This window comes from Pimephales promelas, chromosome 5 (genome assembly GCF_988280905.1).
Source record: "Pimephales promelas chromosome 5, fPimPro1.hap1.1, whole genome shotgun sequence".
NCBI classification, from domain to species: domain Eukaryota; kingdom Metazoa; phylum Chordata; class Actinopteri; order Cypriniformes; family Leuciscidae; genus Pimephales; species Pimephales promelas.
The window spans coordinates 38781799-38796376 of NC_142773.1; the positions used below are offsets into that span (position 1 = coordinate 38781799).

At 39.0% G+C, this 14578-nt stretch overlaps 1 protein-coding gene across 1 annotated transcript in view; it reads right to left on the reverse strand.

Annotated features, from left to right (window-relative positions):
* The window catches only part of LOC120481977 (uncharacterized), a 36870-nt gene that overhangs the window by 13972 nt on the left and 8320 nt on the right, over positions 1-14578 (reverse strand). Inside the window, 1 exon segment of the mRNA XM_089131495.1 lies at positions 5833-5886. Within this exon segment, the coding sequence (XP_088987621.1) occupies positions 5833-5886 (54 nt within the window).

Here is a 14578-nt window from a genome sequence, read left to right on the forward strand (position 1 = left end):
TCTACCACATACACAGCTGCGAGTTTCAAGAAGCTGTTAAATACATAAATAAATAAATAAAAGTAAGTCTCCATCTCAAAAGTTATACTAATGACACAACGGCCCTCAACAATACACATGATTTGATGTGCCATTCAAGCCCAAACTGTGCAGGACGAGTTGTCGAAGTTTAATACTTCACATCAGGTCTGTTCAAACCACTAACCAGAAGGAGGAGAACAAATAATAGTGTTGCGTGTTAGAAAGAAGCTAATAATAAAATAAATAATCAAGTCATTCTCCAGAAGTGACACCTTTGCAACCACAGTCACGAAACTTTGCACACCATCAGCAGTTTGCTTCACACTCTTCCTGCCATCTCATATGCCACACTGAGGACAAACACATTTTAATAAAGACATTTTAATGTCACCGATGTAAAATAAGTCACTGCTTGTTCTTAATATAGACCATTTCACAAGATGTAAACAACACTGGTCCAGAAGCACTTCCTGTTTCCGTTTTTTAACACTACATAAAAGCTGGGATAAAATACAACCAACAGAACATTTAAAACTGAATCAAAAAGTTAAACATCTTTAAGATGTTTTCTTTACATGTGAAATAAAGAAAACAGTTACAAACTGAAACAGGAAGTGTTTCTGGACCAGTGTTGTTTACATCTTGTGAAATGCTCTATACATATTAGCTGTTCTTGCTTGCTGTTAGTGTGTGTTTGTGTGTGCACACAGCTCAAAAAGTTCAGCAGGGCAGCTGGTTTAAAAAAAAGAAAAGAAAGAATATTAGGAATAGGAATAATAATTAACCCGTGTGTGAAACAAAAGGGTTTCCGTTTGCTTTGTGGCAAGGACCCTATAAAGACCTCATAATTGATTAAGGCTCCATCTGTTGTGCCAAAGAAGCCGTTTTCTTCCTCAGTCCACATGTGTGCGATTGTAAATAATAATAAATAAAATCATAAAATATTGTAATTGCAATTGAATTAGATTTGTGTGTGGCAGCTGCATGTAAACTTCATTTGATTATCATTGTACACTTGGCGGCTTAGTTGCGCTACAACTAACCAAAGAAGCCGTTTCCTTCCTCAGTCCACATTTGTGTGTGATTGGTGATGAAACAGGATGATTTTAAAGAACATTTTAAGCATACTGTAAACAGTGATGTATTTTGGGGATTAGTAAACACTGTGGCCTCGTCATTTCCGAATTAGCAGCACACCACAAATCTGTGAGGCTTTCTGCAAACCCTTTCCATCAGAAACACCATGCATGAAACTTTTTTCACTACTACACACTCAATCTCATAACATATATGATTAAAAGTGTTGTTGTGATAATGTGTCATTTAGAAAGTTTTATTCTGGTGGGCTGGAGAGATTTCACAGCAAGCTGAAACCTAGAGATTTACTAGAGAGTTTTGGGATTTTCATCTATAACGAAGCAAAGATCTGTAAAATCGTTATTTTGTGTTGCAGAAAAGTTGATGATATACTCCTAAAAGTTAAAGGGTTAGTTCACCCAAAAATGAAAATTAAGTCATTAATTACTCACCCCCATGCTGTTCCAACCCCGTAAGACCTTCGTTCATCTTCGGAACACAAATAAAGATATTTTTGATTGAATCTGAGAGCTGGATCACTCTTCCATAGGCTTCCTAAGGGACTGGCTCTTGACGGCCCATAAAGTCATTAAAGAAAAGGTTTAAATATTCCATGTGTCTACAGCGGCTCAATTATAAGTTTATCAAGTGACGAGACTACTTTTTGTGCGAAAAAAAAAACATAAATAACGACTTTATTCCACTATTCCATTACTTCCTTATGGGCACATGCGCGAGAACTGAGACGAGGACGTTCTCATTCGTCTACTTCTTGTTACCGGCTGCTCACCGCTTAGGAGTTTTACTGCCACCTACCGGATAAAATGATGATCCATATATAAGGCGCTCCGGATTATAAGGAACACTGTCGTTTTTTGAGAAGATTAAAGGCTTTTAAGTGCACCTTATAGTGCGGAAAATACGCAAATTGAAAAGCGTATGTACAGCGCGCATCTTCCTCTGCTTGTAAACAGAAATTGCGCTTCCAGCTATATCAGCACATCATCTTATACGGTAGGGGGCGGTAAAACTCCTAAGCGGTGAGCAGCCGGTAACAAGAAGTAGACGAATGAGAACGTCCTCGTCTCAGTTCTCGCGCATGCGCCCATAAGGAAGTAATGGAATAGTGGAATAAAGTCGTTATTTATGTTTTTTCGCACAAAAAGTAGTCTCGTCGCTTGATAAACTTATAATTGAGCCGCTGTAGGCACATGGAATATTTAAACCTTTTCTTTAATGACTTTATGGGTCGTCAAGAGCCAGTCCCTTAGGCAGTCTATCTAGGACTGATCCAGCTCTCAGATTCAATTAAAAATATCTTTATTTGTGTTCCGAAGATGAACGAAGGTCTTACGGGGTTGGAACAGCATGGGGGTGAGTAATTAATGACTTAATTTTCATTTTTGGGTGAACTAACCCTTTAACTAGAATTGTACTGGTTCAAGACAGTGTGACTGCAGATGTTTGGTGCCTCATCAATCAAACCGAACTAACTACACTCACCGGCCACTTCATTAGGTGGGCCTATTTGCTACCGGATTAGACCCCCTTTTCCCTTCGTGGCAGAGATTCAACAAGGTGCCGGAAACATTCCTCAGAGATTCTGGTCCATTATAGACACGAGAGCACAAAAGAGCACGAGATCACATAGATTTGTCGGCAGCTCGTCCATGATGGGCCAGTTGTTCAAAGGAAAGCTGATCGGATTTTGGTTATCGGATTGGATCAAATCTTGAAAATGGGTTGTTCAAAATCTGAAATCAGATTACATCAGGGAATCCAATCCTAGTTTTAATCTGGATCAAACCTTCAGTTTGTGTTGTTCAAAACTTGTCAGTGGGATTTGGATAACTTTGATCCCAAAAAAACAGGATTATCCTGATCCCAACAGGGGGTTGGATTTCAAGGTGGATTTCAGGAAGAAAATGTAGTAAAACTTTAAAATTGGTCACATAATACATTTGTATCATTTAGTGTTTATACTTTTATTTATATTTTGCACTTAACATGTGTAACCGTTGTAACAGTCATAAAGTAGACATAGGCTAACAATTAAGCTATTCAGTGTAGTAAAGTAAAATAAATAAAAATTATCATCCCCATTTGTGTTTTGTCTCAAAATAAGAAACACTTACAGTGACCCCATGTTGGCTCTTCTACCTGTTCTTTACAGTGTGATATGTTGTCCCATTTAGAGCACTGGTAATCTTCAAAACTGTGTATCTGGATCAGGGTGATCCAGTCCAATGTTGCTTTGAAAAACCGCCATAAAAGTAAGACGGATTACCTGATCCTGGATAGGAAAAAATGGGATTTCCAAATCCAGATCATTTTGATCGAGATTAAATGTTTTGAACAACTGGCCCCATGCGATTCTCCCGTTCCACCACATCGCAGAGCTGCTCGATTGGATTGAGATCTGGAGACTGTGGGGGGCATTTGAGTTTAGTGAACTTATTGTCATGTTCAAGAAACCAGTTTCAGAGGTTTTAAGCTTTGTGACATGGCGTGTTATTCTGCTGGAAATTAACACAGTCTCATCCCAAGACGTCATATAACTGACGTCTTGGGACGTCTTTTGACCATACGTCAACATCCGCCTTTTTAGGGTACCCTTAAACGTCGGTTAGATGTCGATCCCGGGCCGTCATACAACTGACGCTTTACTTTTAACGTCAGTTAGGTGACGGGGTAGGGTTAGGATCCGATAACGCCATGTAACCGACGTTTAAGGTTACCCTAAAAAGGCGGATGTTGACGTATGGTCAAAAGACGTCCCAAGATGTCTAAGGGCATGATGGATCCATGTTTTCATGTTGTTTACGCCAAACTCTGACTCGACCATCTGAACGCAGCGCAGTCTCATCCCAAGACGTCATATAACTGACATCTTGGGACGTCTTTTGACCATACGTCAACATCCGCCTTTTTAGGGTACCCTTAAACGTCGGTTCGATGACGATCCCGGGCCGTCATACAACTGACGCTTTACTTTTAACATCGGTTAGGTGACGGGGTAGGTTTAGGTCTGGGGTTGGGTTAGGATCCAATAACGTCATCTAACTGACGTTTAAGGGTACCCTAAAAAGGCGGATGTTGACGTATGGTCAAAAGACGTCCCAAGACGTCTCAAGGCATGATGGATCCATGTTTTCATGTTGTTTACGCCAAACTCTGACTCGACCATCTGAATGCAGCGCAGTCTCATCCCAAGACGTCATATAACTGACGTCTTGGGACGTCTTTTGACCATACGTCAACATCCGCCTTTTTAGGGTACCCTTAAACGTCGGTTATGACGTTATCGGATCCCAACCCTACCCCGTCACCTAACCGACGTTAAAGGGTAACTAAACCCCTGGTCAGAGCCTGACTCCACCCACTGGCAATATTTGAAAAATGCTGGAAAGGTGGGCAGAGAGACGCATCTCTTTGTATGGAACTTGCCTACGTCACCAACAACCGCTGTGTCACGTACGACCGCAAACATCCAATAGGAAAATTCAACTGCAGTAGCCACCGTTCAACCTGAAGAGGGCAGCACTAAGACGTTTTTACACCATATATTGTAGAAATAGAACACTTTATAAACAAATGCCATAAAAGTTATTTAAATCAATGACTGGTATTAATAAAGATCCATTTTTACAGATCAATAACTAAAAAAAGTTGGTAAAGTGTTTAGTTACTCTTTAAAGGTAAAGCGTAGGGATCGTTTTCTAACCAACGTTTAAGGGTACCCTAAAAAGGCGGATGTTGACGTATGGTCAAAAGACGTCCCAAGACGTCAGTTATATGACTTCTTGGGATGAGACTGTGTTATCTTCCAGCAGAAATCAAGACTCAGGCGTTTTTACAATCTTCTATCGTCCAATGTTGGTGAGCCTGTGTGAATTATAGGCTCAGTTTCTGTTCTCAGCGGACAGGAGCGTCACCCATGTGTCTTCTACTGCAGTAGCTCTTCCGCTTTAAGGTTCAACGTGTTGTGTGTTATACTCTATACTCTCCTGCACCTCAGTTGTAACAAGTGCTTATTTGAGTTACTGTTGCCTTTCTCAGATAAAACCAGTCAGGCAATTCTCTGACCTCTAGCATCAACCAGCCAGTCTGGGACCAACAACCATGCCACTAAAATCACCATTCTGATGCACACTTTGAACTCCAGCAGATCACCTTGACCATGGCTGTGTTCAAAATCGCCCCTATCCTCCCTTATTCCCAACATTACTCCATTAATGTAGTCCACTTGAAAGGCGAATCAAAACGAGTGAGTGAATTCGGACACTGAGTGTGCAGGAAGGGCTGCTGCTTTTGCATAAGTTTGCTTGCTGTTTGATTATCATTTGAAACTTGGCATCACTGTCACATTGCATTATGGGTATTATCTAGCTGTTGAGCGTGCATCTGTTCGTTATTGCGGTGCATCGACTATGGTTTCGGACACCATTACAAATGGCTGTCCCCTCACATAGTGCCCTATTGAAGGTTATAGGGGGCGATTTCGATGTCTACACGGCTAAATCCTGCCACGTGATTGGCTGATTAGATGGCTGTTGATGAGCAGCTGAACAGGTGTACTTAATCAAGTGGCCAGTGAGTTTATATTTTTTCTAGCATCTATAAGTTTTTAAGTGGCTTAAAAAATGTTTTTGTTGTGAACTAAAACTGTGACAGAAAACAGAATAGAAAATAAAAATACAAACAGACACATAAGATAAAGTGAAATAAACTCACAGGGATTCCTGGTTGTCCATCTGATCCTGCTGTGCAATCTTCTCCTTTCTCTCCCTGAATGAAAACAAAGCGGTTAAATGATGTTAAAATCACATTGACCATTAAACGCATTGTGAAATGCATTAAATTACAATTACATCTTACTGTAATGCAAAAAAAGTTAAGTTATTATTTACATAATATTATTTATATTCAAATACAAATATACATTTTTGTTTTGTGTATATATTATCTCACCCATTTACCCTTTTTTTAGGATATTCTAAACCTTTTTTTCAGTTTTTTCCTAGAAATAGAAATATGGGAAGCTAAAGACTCTCACTGTGCCATAAATAATCATATACATTCCACTAATTGCAGATATAATTAGAGTTTTGCAGTTCCAATTTGGGTTACGTTTTTACATACTAATTACATAAAGAGAAATCTAGCGCAGAGAAGTTAAATATGCACACATCTTAATTGTAAAGCAAGTATGAAATTTGAGACGGTCTGTCATTAAAATCTAAACATGTTACACCCAACAGTAAATAGAGCTTATCTAAAGACTTTTTTGCACTTTTCTGAGGGACTAAATTACAAGCCGAACACATGTGTAAACGCTGGTAAGATATGTCCTCCTTTCCCGAGTTGCCGGGCTGTGGCTGCCCATCATGTGAATTCTAAAATGGCATGTTTCTCGTTACATGTGGATGTAATTTGTGTATGGTGGAACACACCTGACAGAAAATAAGCGATGTCCCACATTCTGCATGAGGCATGGGGAATAACGCACTACAATACTGCCCTACAAAGGCAAACACTGTAACAACACATTTTGGCAAAGATATTTGAATGTAATATATAAATAATACAAATGTTTTAGATATTATTTTCAGACTCCTTTCGACTAAGCTCAGATATTGATCAAAAAAACGTTAAAGACATTTCCAGTTGTAGATTTGCCTTTATACACTCCGAAAAAAAAAAAAAAAAAATCATTGGGGTTCTATATGTGAAGCATAGGGTTCTTTACTCAATTCAAAAAAAAAACTTTTTATGCTAAAAAAGGTTCTATAATGACAAGAAAGAACCCTTTTGGCACAATTGAACTGTTGTAGTAACTTAATATCACATTTTAATCATGCTGATTTTTGGAGGAGAAAAACTGAAATGGCACTCTTTGTGTGATATTGATTAACTACATAAAATGATATAAATATATGAAGAGTTCAGATGCAAAAGCCTCTAAATGCCATTTGAAATTTTCTTCTTTAATGATAATTTTTATCAAGCTTGTATATTTAAGTTCAGTGATTTCACTTAAATGGCAATGATAATTACCTATTAATTGTTATTTAAGTGAAATTACTGAAATTAAATATACAAGTTTGATAAAAAATAATCATTAAAGAAGAAAATTTCAAATGGCATTTAGAGGCTTTTGCATCTGAACTCTTCATATACATTTACTAACCCCCATATCTTGAATTTTGTGATCATTCACATGCATTCATAAATACATTTTAGGGTCGTGATGTTTGTCAATAATATGAAATATTTAATCCGGAAAGGACGAAACAAATGATAATTCCATATAGAACCTTTTTCCTGGTTACAAAGAACCCTAAAGGGTTCTTATTATTGAATCCTTAAAAAGGGTCCTGTATAGAATCTTTTAGGGGTTCCAAATACGTAGCGCTGATAGAACCTTTGAAGGTTCTATATAGAACCCTTTCTTCTAAGAGTGTAGGGTAGAATACTAATAATTATGCATTCTGTTCACAGTATAAGTGAATTTTCGACATATGTGGATGTTGCATGTGTCCAGTACTTATATTTCATGTAAAATATTTAGTCATTTCATCCACATGTAGAAGTAGGCCATGTGTCAACTTGTGTCACTTATCAATGCATACTGTGCTTTTTATCAAAATATACTGTGCAATTCCTAATGCCTAGATGAACTGCCCTCAGTATTGATGTAAAACACTTTGGCTGTGCTGCAAGATACTAAAGTCTTCTCATTCTTTACTGAATGCTAGTGTAAAAATGTATTTTTCTTCCATACACGCATACACATGCACATTTATACTTCACCCTGAGGCTCTGACATTTGGAAAGACCTCACACAAAGCATGCTCTCAAAACACGACAAACAATAATTGTACCTTATACCATCGCTCTGCAATTATATCCAGGGGAAGGCCAATTCAAAGAAATGTATGAGATTCCACGTGACTTCTATCTCTTTTAACCTGTTGTTTGATGCAGGTGAAACGTAGAGTAATGAGCCATTTCTAATCAAAAAAGCTCATAATCAACCGGGTTTGTGTGTTTCTGTTTCTTTTAACAGTCCATATGCATGTATGTTTGCATCATGTCATGATTAAAGGCTGTTTCCAGAGCTGATGGCACCACTAGTGCTTCAGGAAACCCACCCTTATGAGGGAGCTCTCTATGGTGTGCCACATGAAACCAAGTTTTGGTTAACTAATCATCCCTCAGTGGTCTGGGGAAACCTGGTGTTACCGCTATACAGCGAGCAATTCTGTCTCAGATCCAAAATGGGAAGGCTGGGACTTAACAAGGAAAACTAGCAAACATTATATTAGTGATGCTGTCCAGGGCTGTGTTTCTCAAAAGCATCGTGAGCTAAGTTGATTGTAGAGACCAGTGGTGCTATGATCTAATTGGGCTTACAATGCTTTCGATAAATGCTTTCGATAAATGAAGCCCAGTTCAACTTTCACTTAAGTCTTATCATGCATATGCTAGCCCTTTATTAAAGTATATAACTGTAAGACAATTTCTTATCAAAGTGCTAAAATGCACAATATTGCAAAAAAATCACAAAGCTAACACAGTTTAAACCGTGAATCTGAAACCATTGCACGCTTTAAACAAGTAACGGTTGTGATGCATCAAGAATGTAAACCCCAGATGAAACTCTTGCTACATGAACTAACAGCATTAAACAGCACAGGTCTAGTTTTTAGAGATGTGGGACTTCGTCCCAACTACAAAAATCAATAAAAAAAACCCAAATTATCTTAATTTGAGCATTAAATCAAAATGATTTAACAAGTCCAAATACGTTCTAATCAATTCAGTGAACATTATTAAGTGTTTTGAAAGTTTTTAAAGGTTATTTTATAGGTTTGTGGAACAAAATGTAAATGTCACATCTTTTAAACAGAGCCACATCCTAACCTGAATAAACATTAAGCTCCACCAAGAGTCAAATCAAAGCCCTGCACTGATAAACAGGCTTGACTTAATGGGGCAGTAAATGGCAGGGCGGCACGCAGATGCTGAGACAGATGCTGGAGCCTGAAAATAGATCTGAGCGACAGACAGACTGACGATTTATGTCTAAAAATCTGGGGGTATACAGTAGTATATAAATCTACTATCTCTTTAATATCTCTCTAAGCCAGCAACTAAATTAACTTTCAGACGTTTCTCTCAAGAAACCACCACGGTAATCTCACACGTCTCCTAAAGATTCAAAAGAGATGTCTCAAACTCTGCTCAGATTTGCCAATGTGCCAAAGTCATAGATCTTAATATGAGCTCAAACTTTTTTCATCATCTTGTTTGCTTTATTTGCCGTAGGAAAGCATAACCTGTCCTTTCACTGTTATGCTGATGATTTGCAGATTTATTTGCCTGTAAAACCGAATGACAGTGTCGCACTAGACTCCCTACTTGGTTGTATTAATGATATTAAGTTGTGGTTGTCACAAAATTTTCTTAAATTATTTGGGGGTTACTTTTAACTGCAACATGAAATTTGACAAGCAAATCAGAAATGTTGTCAAACACGTTTTTTTTTTCAGTCAAGTCAAGTATATTTATATAGCGCTTTTCACAATATAGATTGCATCAAAGCAGCTTCACAGTATCAATCAATAACAATATCTGTTTCTTAGTGGAAAAAAATCCATAGTGACCTAAAGGTGTCCTAAAACTCCATCAAGTGACCTAATGGTGTCCTAAAACTCCATCAAGTTACCTAAAGGTGTCCTAAAACTCCATCAGGTGACCTAACAGTGTCCTAAAACTCCATCAAGTGACCTAAAGGTGTCCCAAAACTCCATCAAGTGACCTAAAGGTGTCCCCCTAGGTGTCCTAAAACTCCATCAAGTGACCTAATGATGTCCTAAAACTCCATCAGGTGACCTAAAGGTGTCCCCCTAGGTGTCCTAAAACTCCATCAAGTGACCTAACGGTGTCCTAAAACTCCATCAGGTGACCTAACGGTGTCCTAAAACTCCATCAGGTGACCTAAAGGTGTCCTAAAACTCCATCAAGTGACCTAAAGGTGTCCCAAAACTCCATCAAGTGACCGAAAGGTGTCCCCCTAGCTGTCCTAAAACTCCATCAGGTGACCCAATGGTGTCCTAAAACTCCATCAGGTGACCTAACGGTGTCCTAAAACTCCATCAGGTGACCTAACGGTGTCCTAAAACTCCATCAGGTGACCTAACGGTGTCCTAAAACTCCATCAGGTGACCTAACGGTGTCCTAAAACTCCATCAGGTGACCTAATGGTGTCCTAAAACTCCATCAGGTGACCTAAAGGTGTCCCAAAACTCCATCAAGTGACCTGAAGGTGTCCTAAAACTCCATCAAGTGACCTAAAGGTGTCCCCCTAGGTGTCCTAAAACTCCATCAAGTGACCTAATGGTGTCCTAAAACTCCACCAAGTGACCTAATGGTGTCCTAAAACTCCATCAGGTGACCTAAATGTGTCCTAAAACTCCATCAGGTGACCTAACGGTGTCCTAAAACTCCATCAGGTGACCTAATGGTGTCCTAAAACTCCATCAGGTGACCTAAAGGTGTCCCAAAACTCCATCAAGTGACCTAATGGTGTCCTAAAACTCCATCAAGTGACCTGAAGGTGTCCTAAAACTCCATCAAGTGACCTAAAGGTGTCCCCCTAGGTGTCCTAAAACTCCATCAAGTGACCTAATGGTGTCCTAAAACTCCACCAAGTGACCTAATGGTGTCCTAAAACTCCATCAGGTGACCTAATGGTGTCCTAAATCTCTATCAAGTGACCTAAAGGTGTCCTAAATCTCTATCAAGTGACCTGAAGGTGTCCTAAAACTCCATCAAGTGACCTAAAGGTGTCCCCCTAGGTGTCCTAAAACTCCATCAAGTGACCTAATGGTGTTCTAAAACTCCATCAGGTGACTCAATGGTGTCCTAAAACTCCATCAGGTGACCTAACGGTGTCCTAAAACTCCATCAAGTGACCTAAAGGAGTCCCAAAACTCCATCAGGTGACCTAAAGGTGTACTAAAACTCCATCAAGTGACCTAAAGGTGTCCTAAAACTCCATCAGGTGACCTAAAGGTGTACTAAAACTCCATCAAGTGACCTAAAGGTGTCCTAAAACTCCATCAGGTGACTCAATGGTGTCCTAAAACTCCATCAGGTGACCTAACGGTGTCCTAAAACTCCATCAAGTGACCTAAAGGAGTCCCAAAACTCCATCAGGTGACCTAAAGGTGTACTAAAACTCCATCAAGTGACCTAAAGGTGTCCTAAAACTCCATCAAGTGACCTAAAGGTGTCCTAAAACTCCATCAGGTGACTCAATGGTGTCCTAAAACTCCATCAGGTGACCTAACGGTGTCCTAAAACTCCATCAAGTGACCTAAAGGAGTCCCAAAACTCCATCAGGTGACCTAAAGGTGTACTAAAACTCCATAAAGTGACCTAAAGGTGTCCTAAAACTCCATCAGGTGACTCAATGGTGTCCTAAAACTCCATCAGGTGACCTAACGGTGTCCTAAAACTCCATCAGGTGACCTAAAGGTGTCCCAAAACTCCATCAAGTGACCTAAAGGAGTCCCAAAACTCCATCAAGTGACCTAAAGGTGTCCCCCTAGGTGTCCTAAAACTCCATCAGGTGACCCAATGGTGTCCTAAAACTCCATCAGGTGACCCAATGGTGTCCTAAAACTCCATCAAGTGACCTAATGGTGTCCTAAAACTCAATCAGGTGACCTAACGGTGTCCCAAAACTCCATCAAGTGACCTAAAGGAGTCCCAAAACTCCATCAAGTGACCTAAAGGTGTCCCCCTAGCTGTCCTAAAACTCCATCAGGTGACCTAACGGTGTCCCAAAACTCCATCAAGTGACCTAAAGGTGTCCCCCTAGCTGTCCTAAAACTCCATCATCAAGTGACCTAAAGGTGTCCTAAAACTCCATCAAGTGACCCAATGGTGTCCTAAAACTCCATCAAGTGACCTAAAGGTGTCCCCCTAGCTGTCCTAAAACTCCATCAAGTGACCTAAAGGTGTCCTAAAACTCCATCAAGTGACCCAATGGTGTCCTAAAACTCCATCAAGTGACCTAAAGGTGTCCCCCTAGGTGTCCTAAAACTCCATCAGGTGACCCAACGGTGTCCTAAAACTCCATCAGGTGACCCAATGGAGAAAAAAAAAACCTTGAGAGAACCCAGGCTCTGAACTAGAGGCCGGATTTACAGTAACAGTAAGGTCTAAATGTATGAATGTCTCTAAACAGACTTTAGATACGAACCTGTGATAAAATCATGCTTGAACAAACTACTTGTCTTGTCTATAAATTTTATACAGAATTTTGTTATGTGCTTTATAAGTGCTAATAAACTGGCAATATCATATGCATGCTAATTAGCAAGTTAATAGATAGAATTGAGCCCTAAACTAAAGTGTCACCCAAAGTTCTTGTCTGGGTTCAACTACTTCATCATCATGCATGTTTTTGTTTTTAATATTCATAGTGGCATTCAAATATTATATGTGCTGCTATTTTATGTTTAGTGTCAACATCCTACTGAAAATCAGCTTTGCCATGAAACACAAACTTCACAAAAGCAACATTATTCTTTTATTTATCATAATACCCCAGTATTCATCTATAATGATACCCATCCGGATGTAAAATGTAACCAGCCTACAGTAATTTCGCTGGCATGTGACCTTATATTCATGTAGAGCAGAGAGCAGCTCATGATGTCTACTGTGTCATTGACCCATCATAATCTAGGCGTTTAAGTTGCTATATATAGAGCTTTGGGCAAGACGGCAGTCTGCTGCTGGCAAAAAGCTAAGAAAAATGTCAGAGAGACGGATAAAAAGGATCGACGACAAGGCCACAAATATGCCCTTATGCTTAAAATAACCGAGAACTTTCTCATGTGAGAGGACGTCTGATCGTATCCCTAACACATCTGATGGTTTACACCCTGTGCTGCTTTAAATACTTCGAAATCCTGGGTGTGATGTTGAAACTCAGACTGCCTGTTTATGCCGTGAATAGTAACAGGAAAAACAACTAATTCACATGAACTTCAAAAACCAGATTAAAGTCATTAACATCACTTGAATTCATGAGGTACAGGACCAAAGATTTGTAGGTGGGTTTTCCCTAAAAATATACACCAAACAAAGGTGCATCTAAATTCTCACGCACAAATCAACAGAAAACAAGACGTGCGCTTCTGATGTGGCATTTCCTTCCTATATATGCAAACGAAACAAATCAGTACAAAGATCTAAGCATTGTGACATTTCCCTGAAAAAAGTTACGTAACATAAGAAATTTAGTCTTGAAGTGAGTTCATGCTTAAAACAAGAAAAAAGTTATTTTTTTCTTATTTTAAGGATGAACACGATTGATTTTAACATATTTATCAGAAAACACTAAATTTCCTATGTCATCTTGAATCTCAAGTAAGCATATTGAGTTAAGAATGTTTGTATATTCTACCCTATCTCACGACCAATTCGTACGAATTTGTACGAGTGATCAAAAAGTGGCTAATTCGTACGACCCCTTTTGTACGAATTCATACGATTTGTCTAAACCTACGTGAAGGTTAGGTTTAGGGGCGGGGTCAGGGGTAGGTCATTCGTACGAATTCATACGAATTGGCCAATTTGTAAAATATGTACGATTTAACAAAATCGTATTAATTTGTACGAATGAGGTCGTATGAATTGTTACGAATTAGCCACCTCGTAAAATTTGTACAAATTCCCGTGAGATCGGGTTGGTATATTCCTAGACAGCAACATAGTGTCGGGCCAGATCTGGCCCACGTCTGGTACGTGTGGATTCCAAGTTACGTAACATAAGAAATTTAGTCTTGAAGTGAGTTCATGCTTAAAACAAGAAAAAAAAGTTATTTTTTCCTAACCTTTTTACAGATATTTTTTTCTCATTTTAAGGATGAACACGATTGATTTTAACATATTTATCAGAAAACACTAAATTTCCTATGTCATCTTGAATCTCAAGTAAGCATATTGAGTTAAGAATGTTTGTATATTCTACCCTATCTCACGATCTGGCCGCCGTCTGGTACGTGTGGATTCAAAAGTTACGTAACATAAGAAATTTAGTCTTGAAGTGAGTTCATGCTTAAAACAAGAAAAAAAAAGTTATTAAAAAAAAGAAAAAAAATTTGTACGAATTCCCGTGAGATCGGGTTGGTATATTCCTAGACAGCAACATAGTGTCGGGCCAGATCTGGCCCACGTCTGGTACGTGTGGATTCCACGTGTACCAGATTTGGTCCGGATCTGGGCCGCCACTTTCTAGATGTCTTCAAAACGTGCAGAGAAAATCGGTTTTTTGCGATGTTTGAGACCACAGCCTTTTAATAGCTGCTTTTAATAAGTACAATCATCATAACATGCAGGAGTGATTATGATTACAGAAGTAGTGGTAGTTGAATTAAAACAGTTTTGGATGCAATGT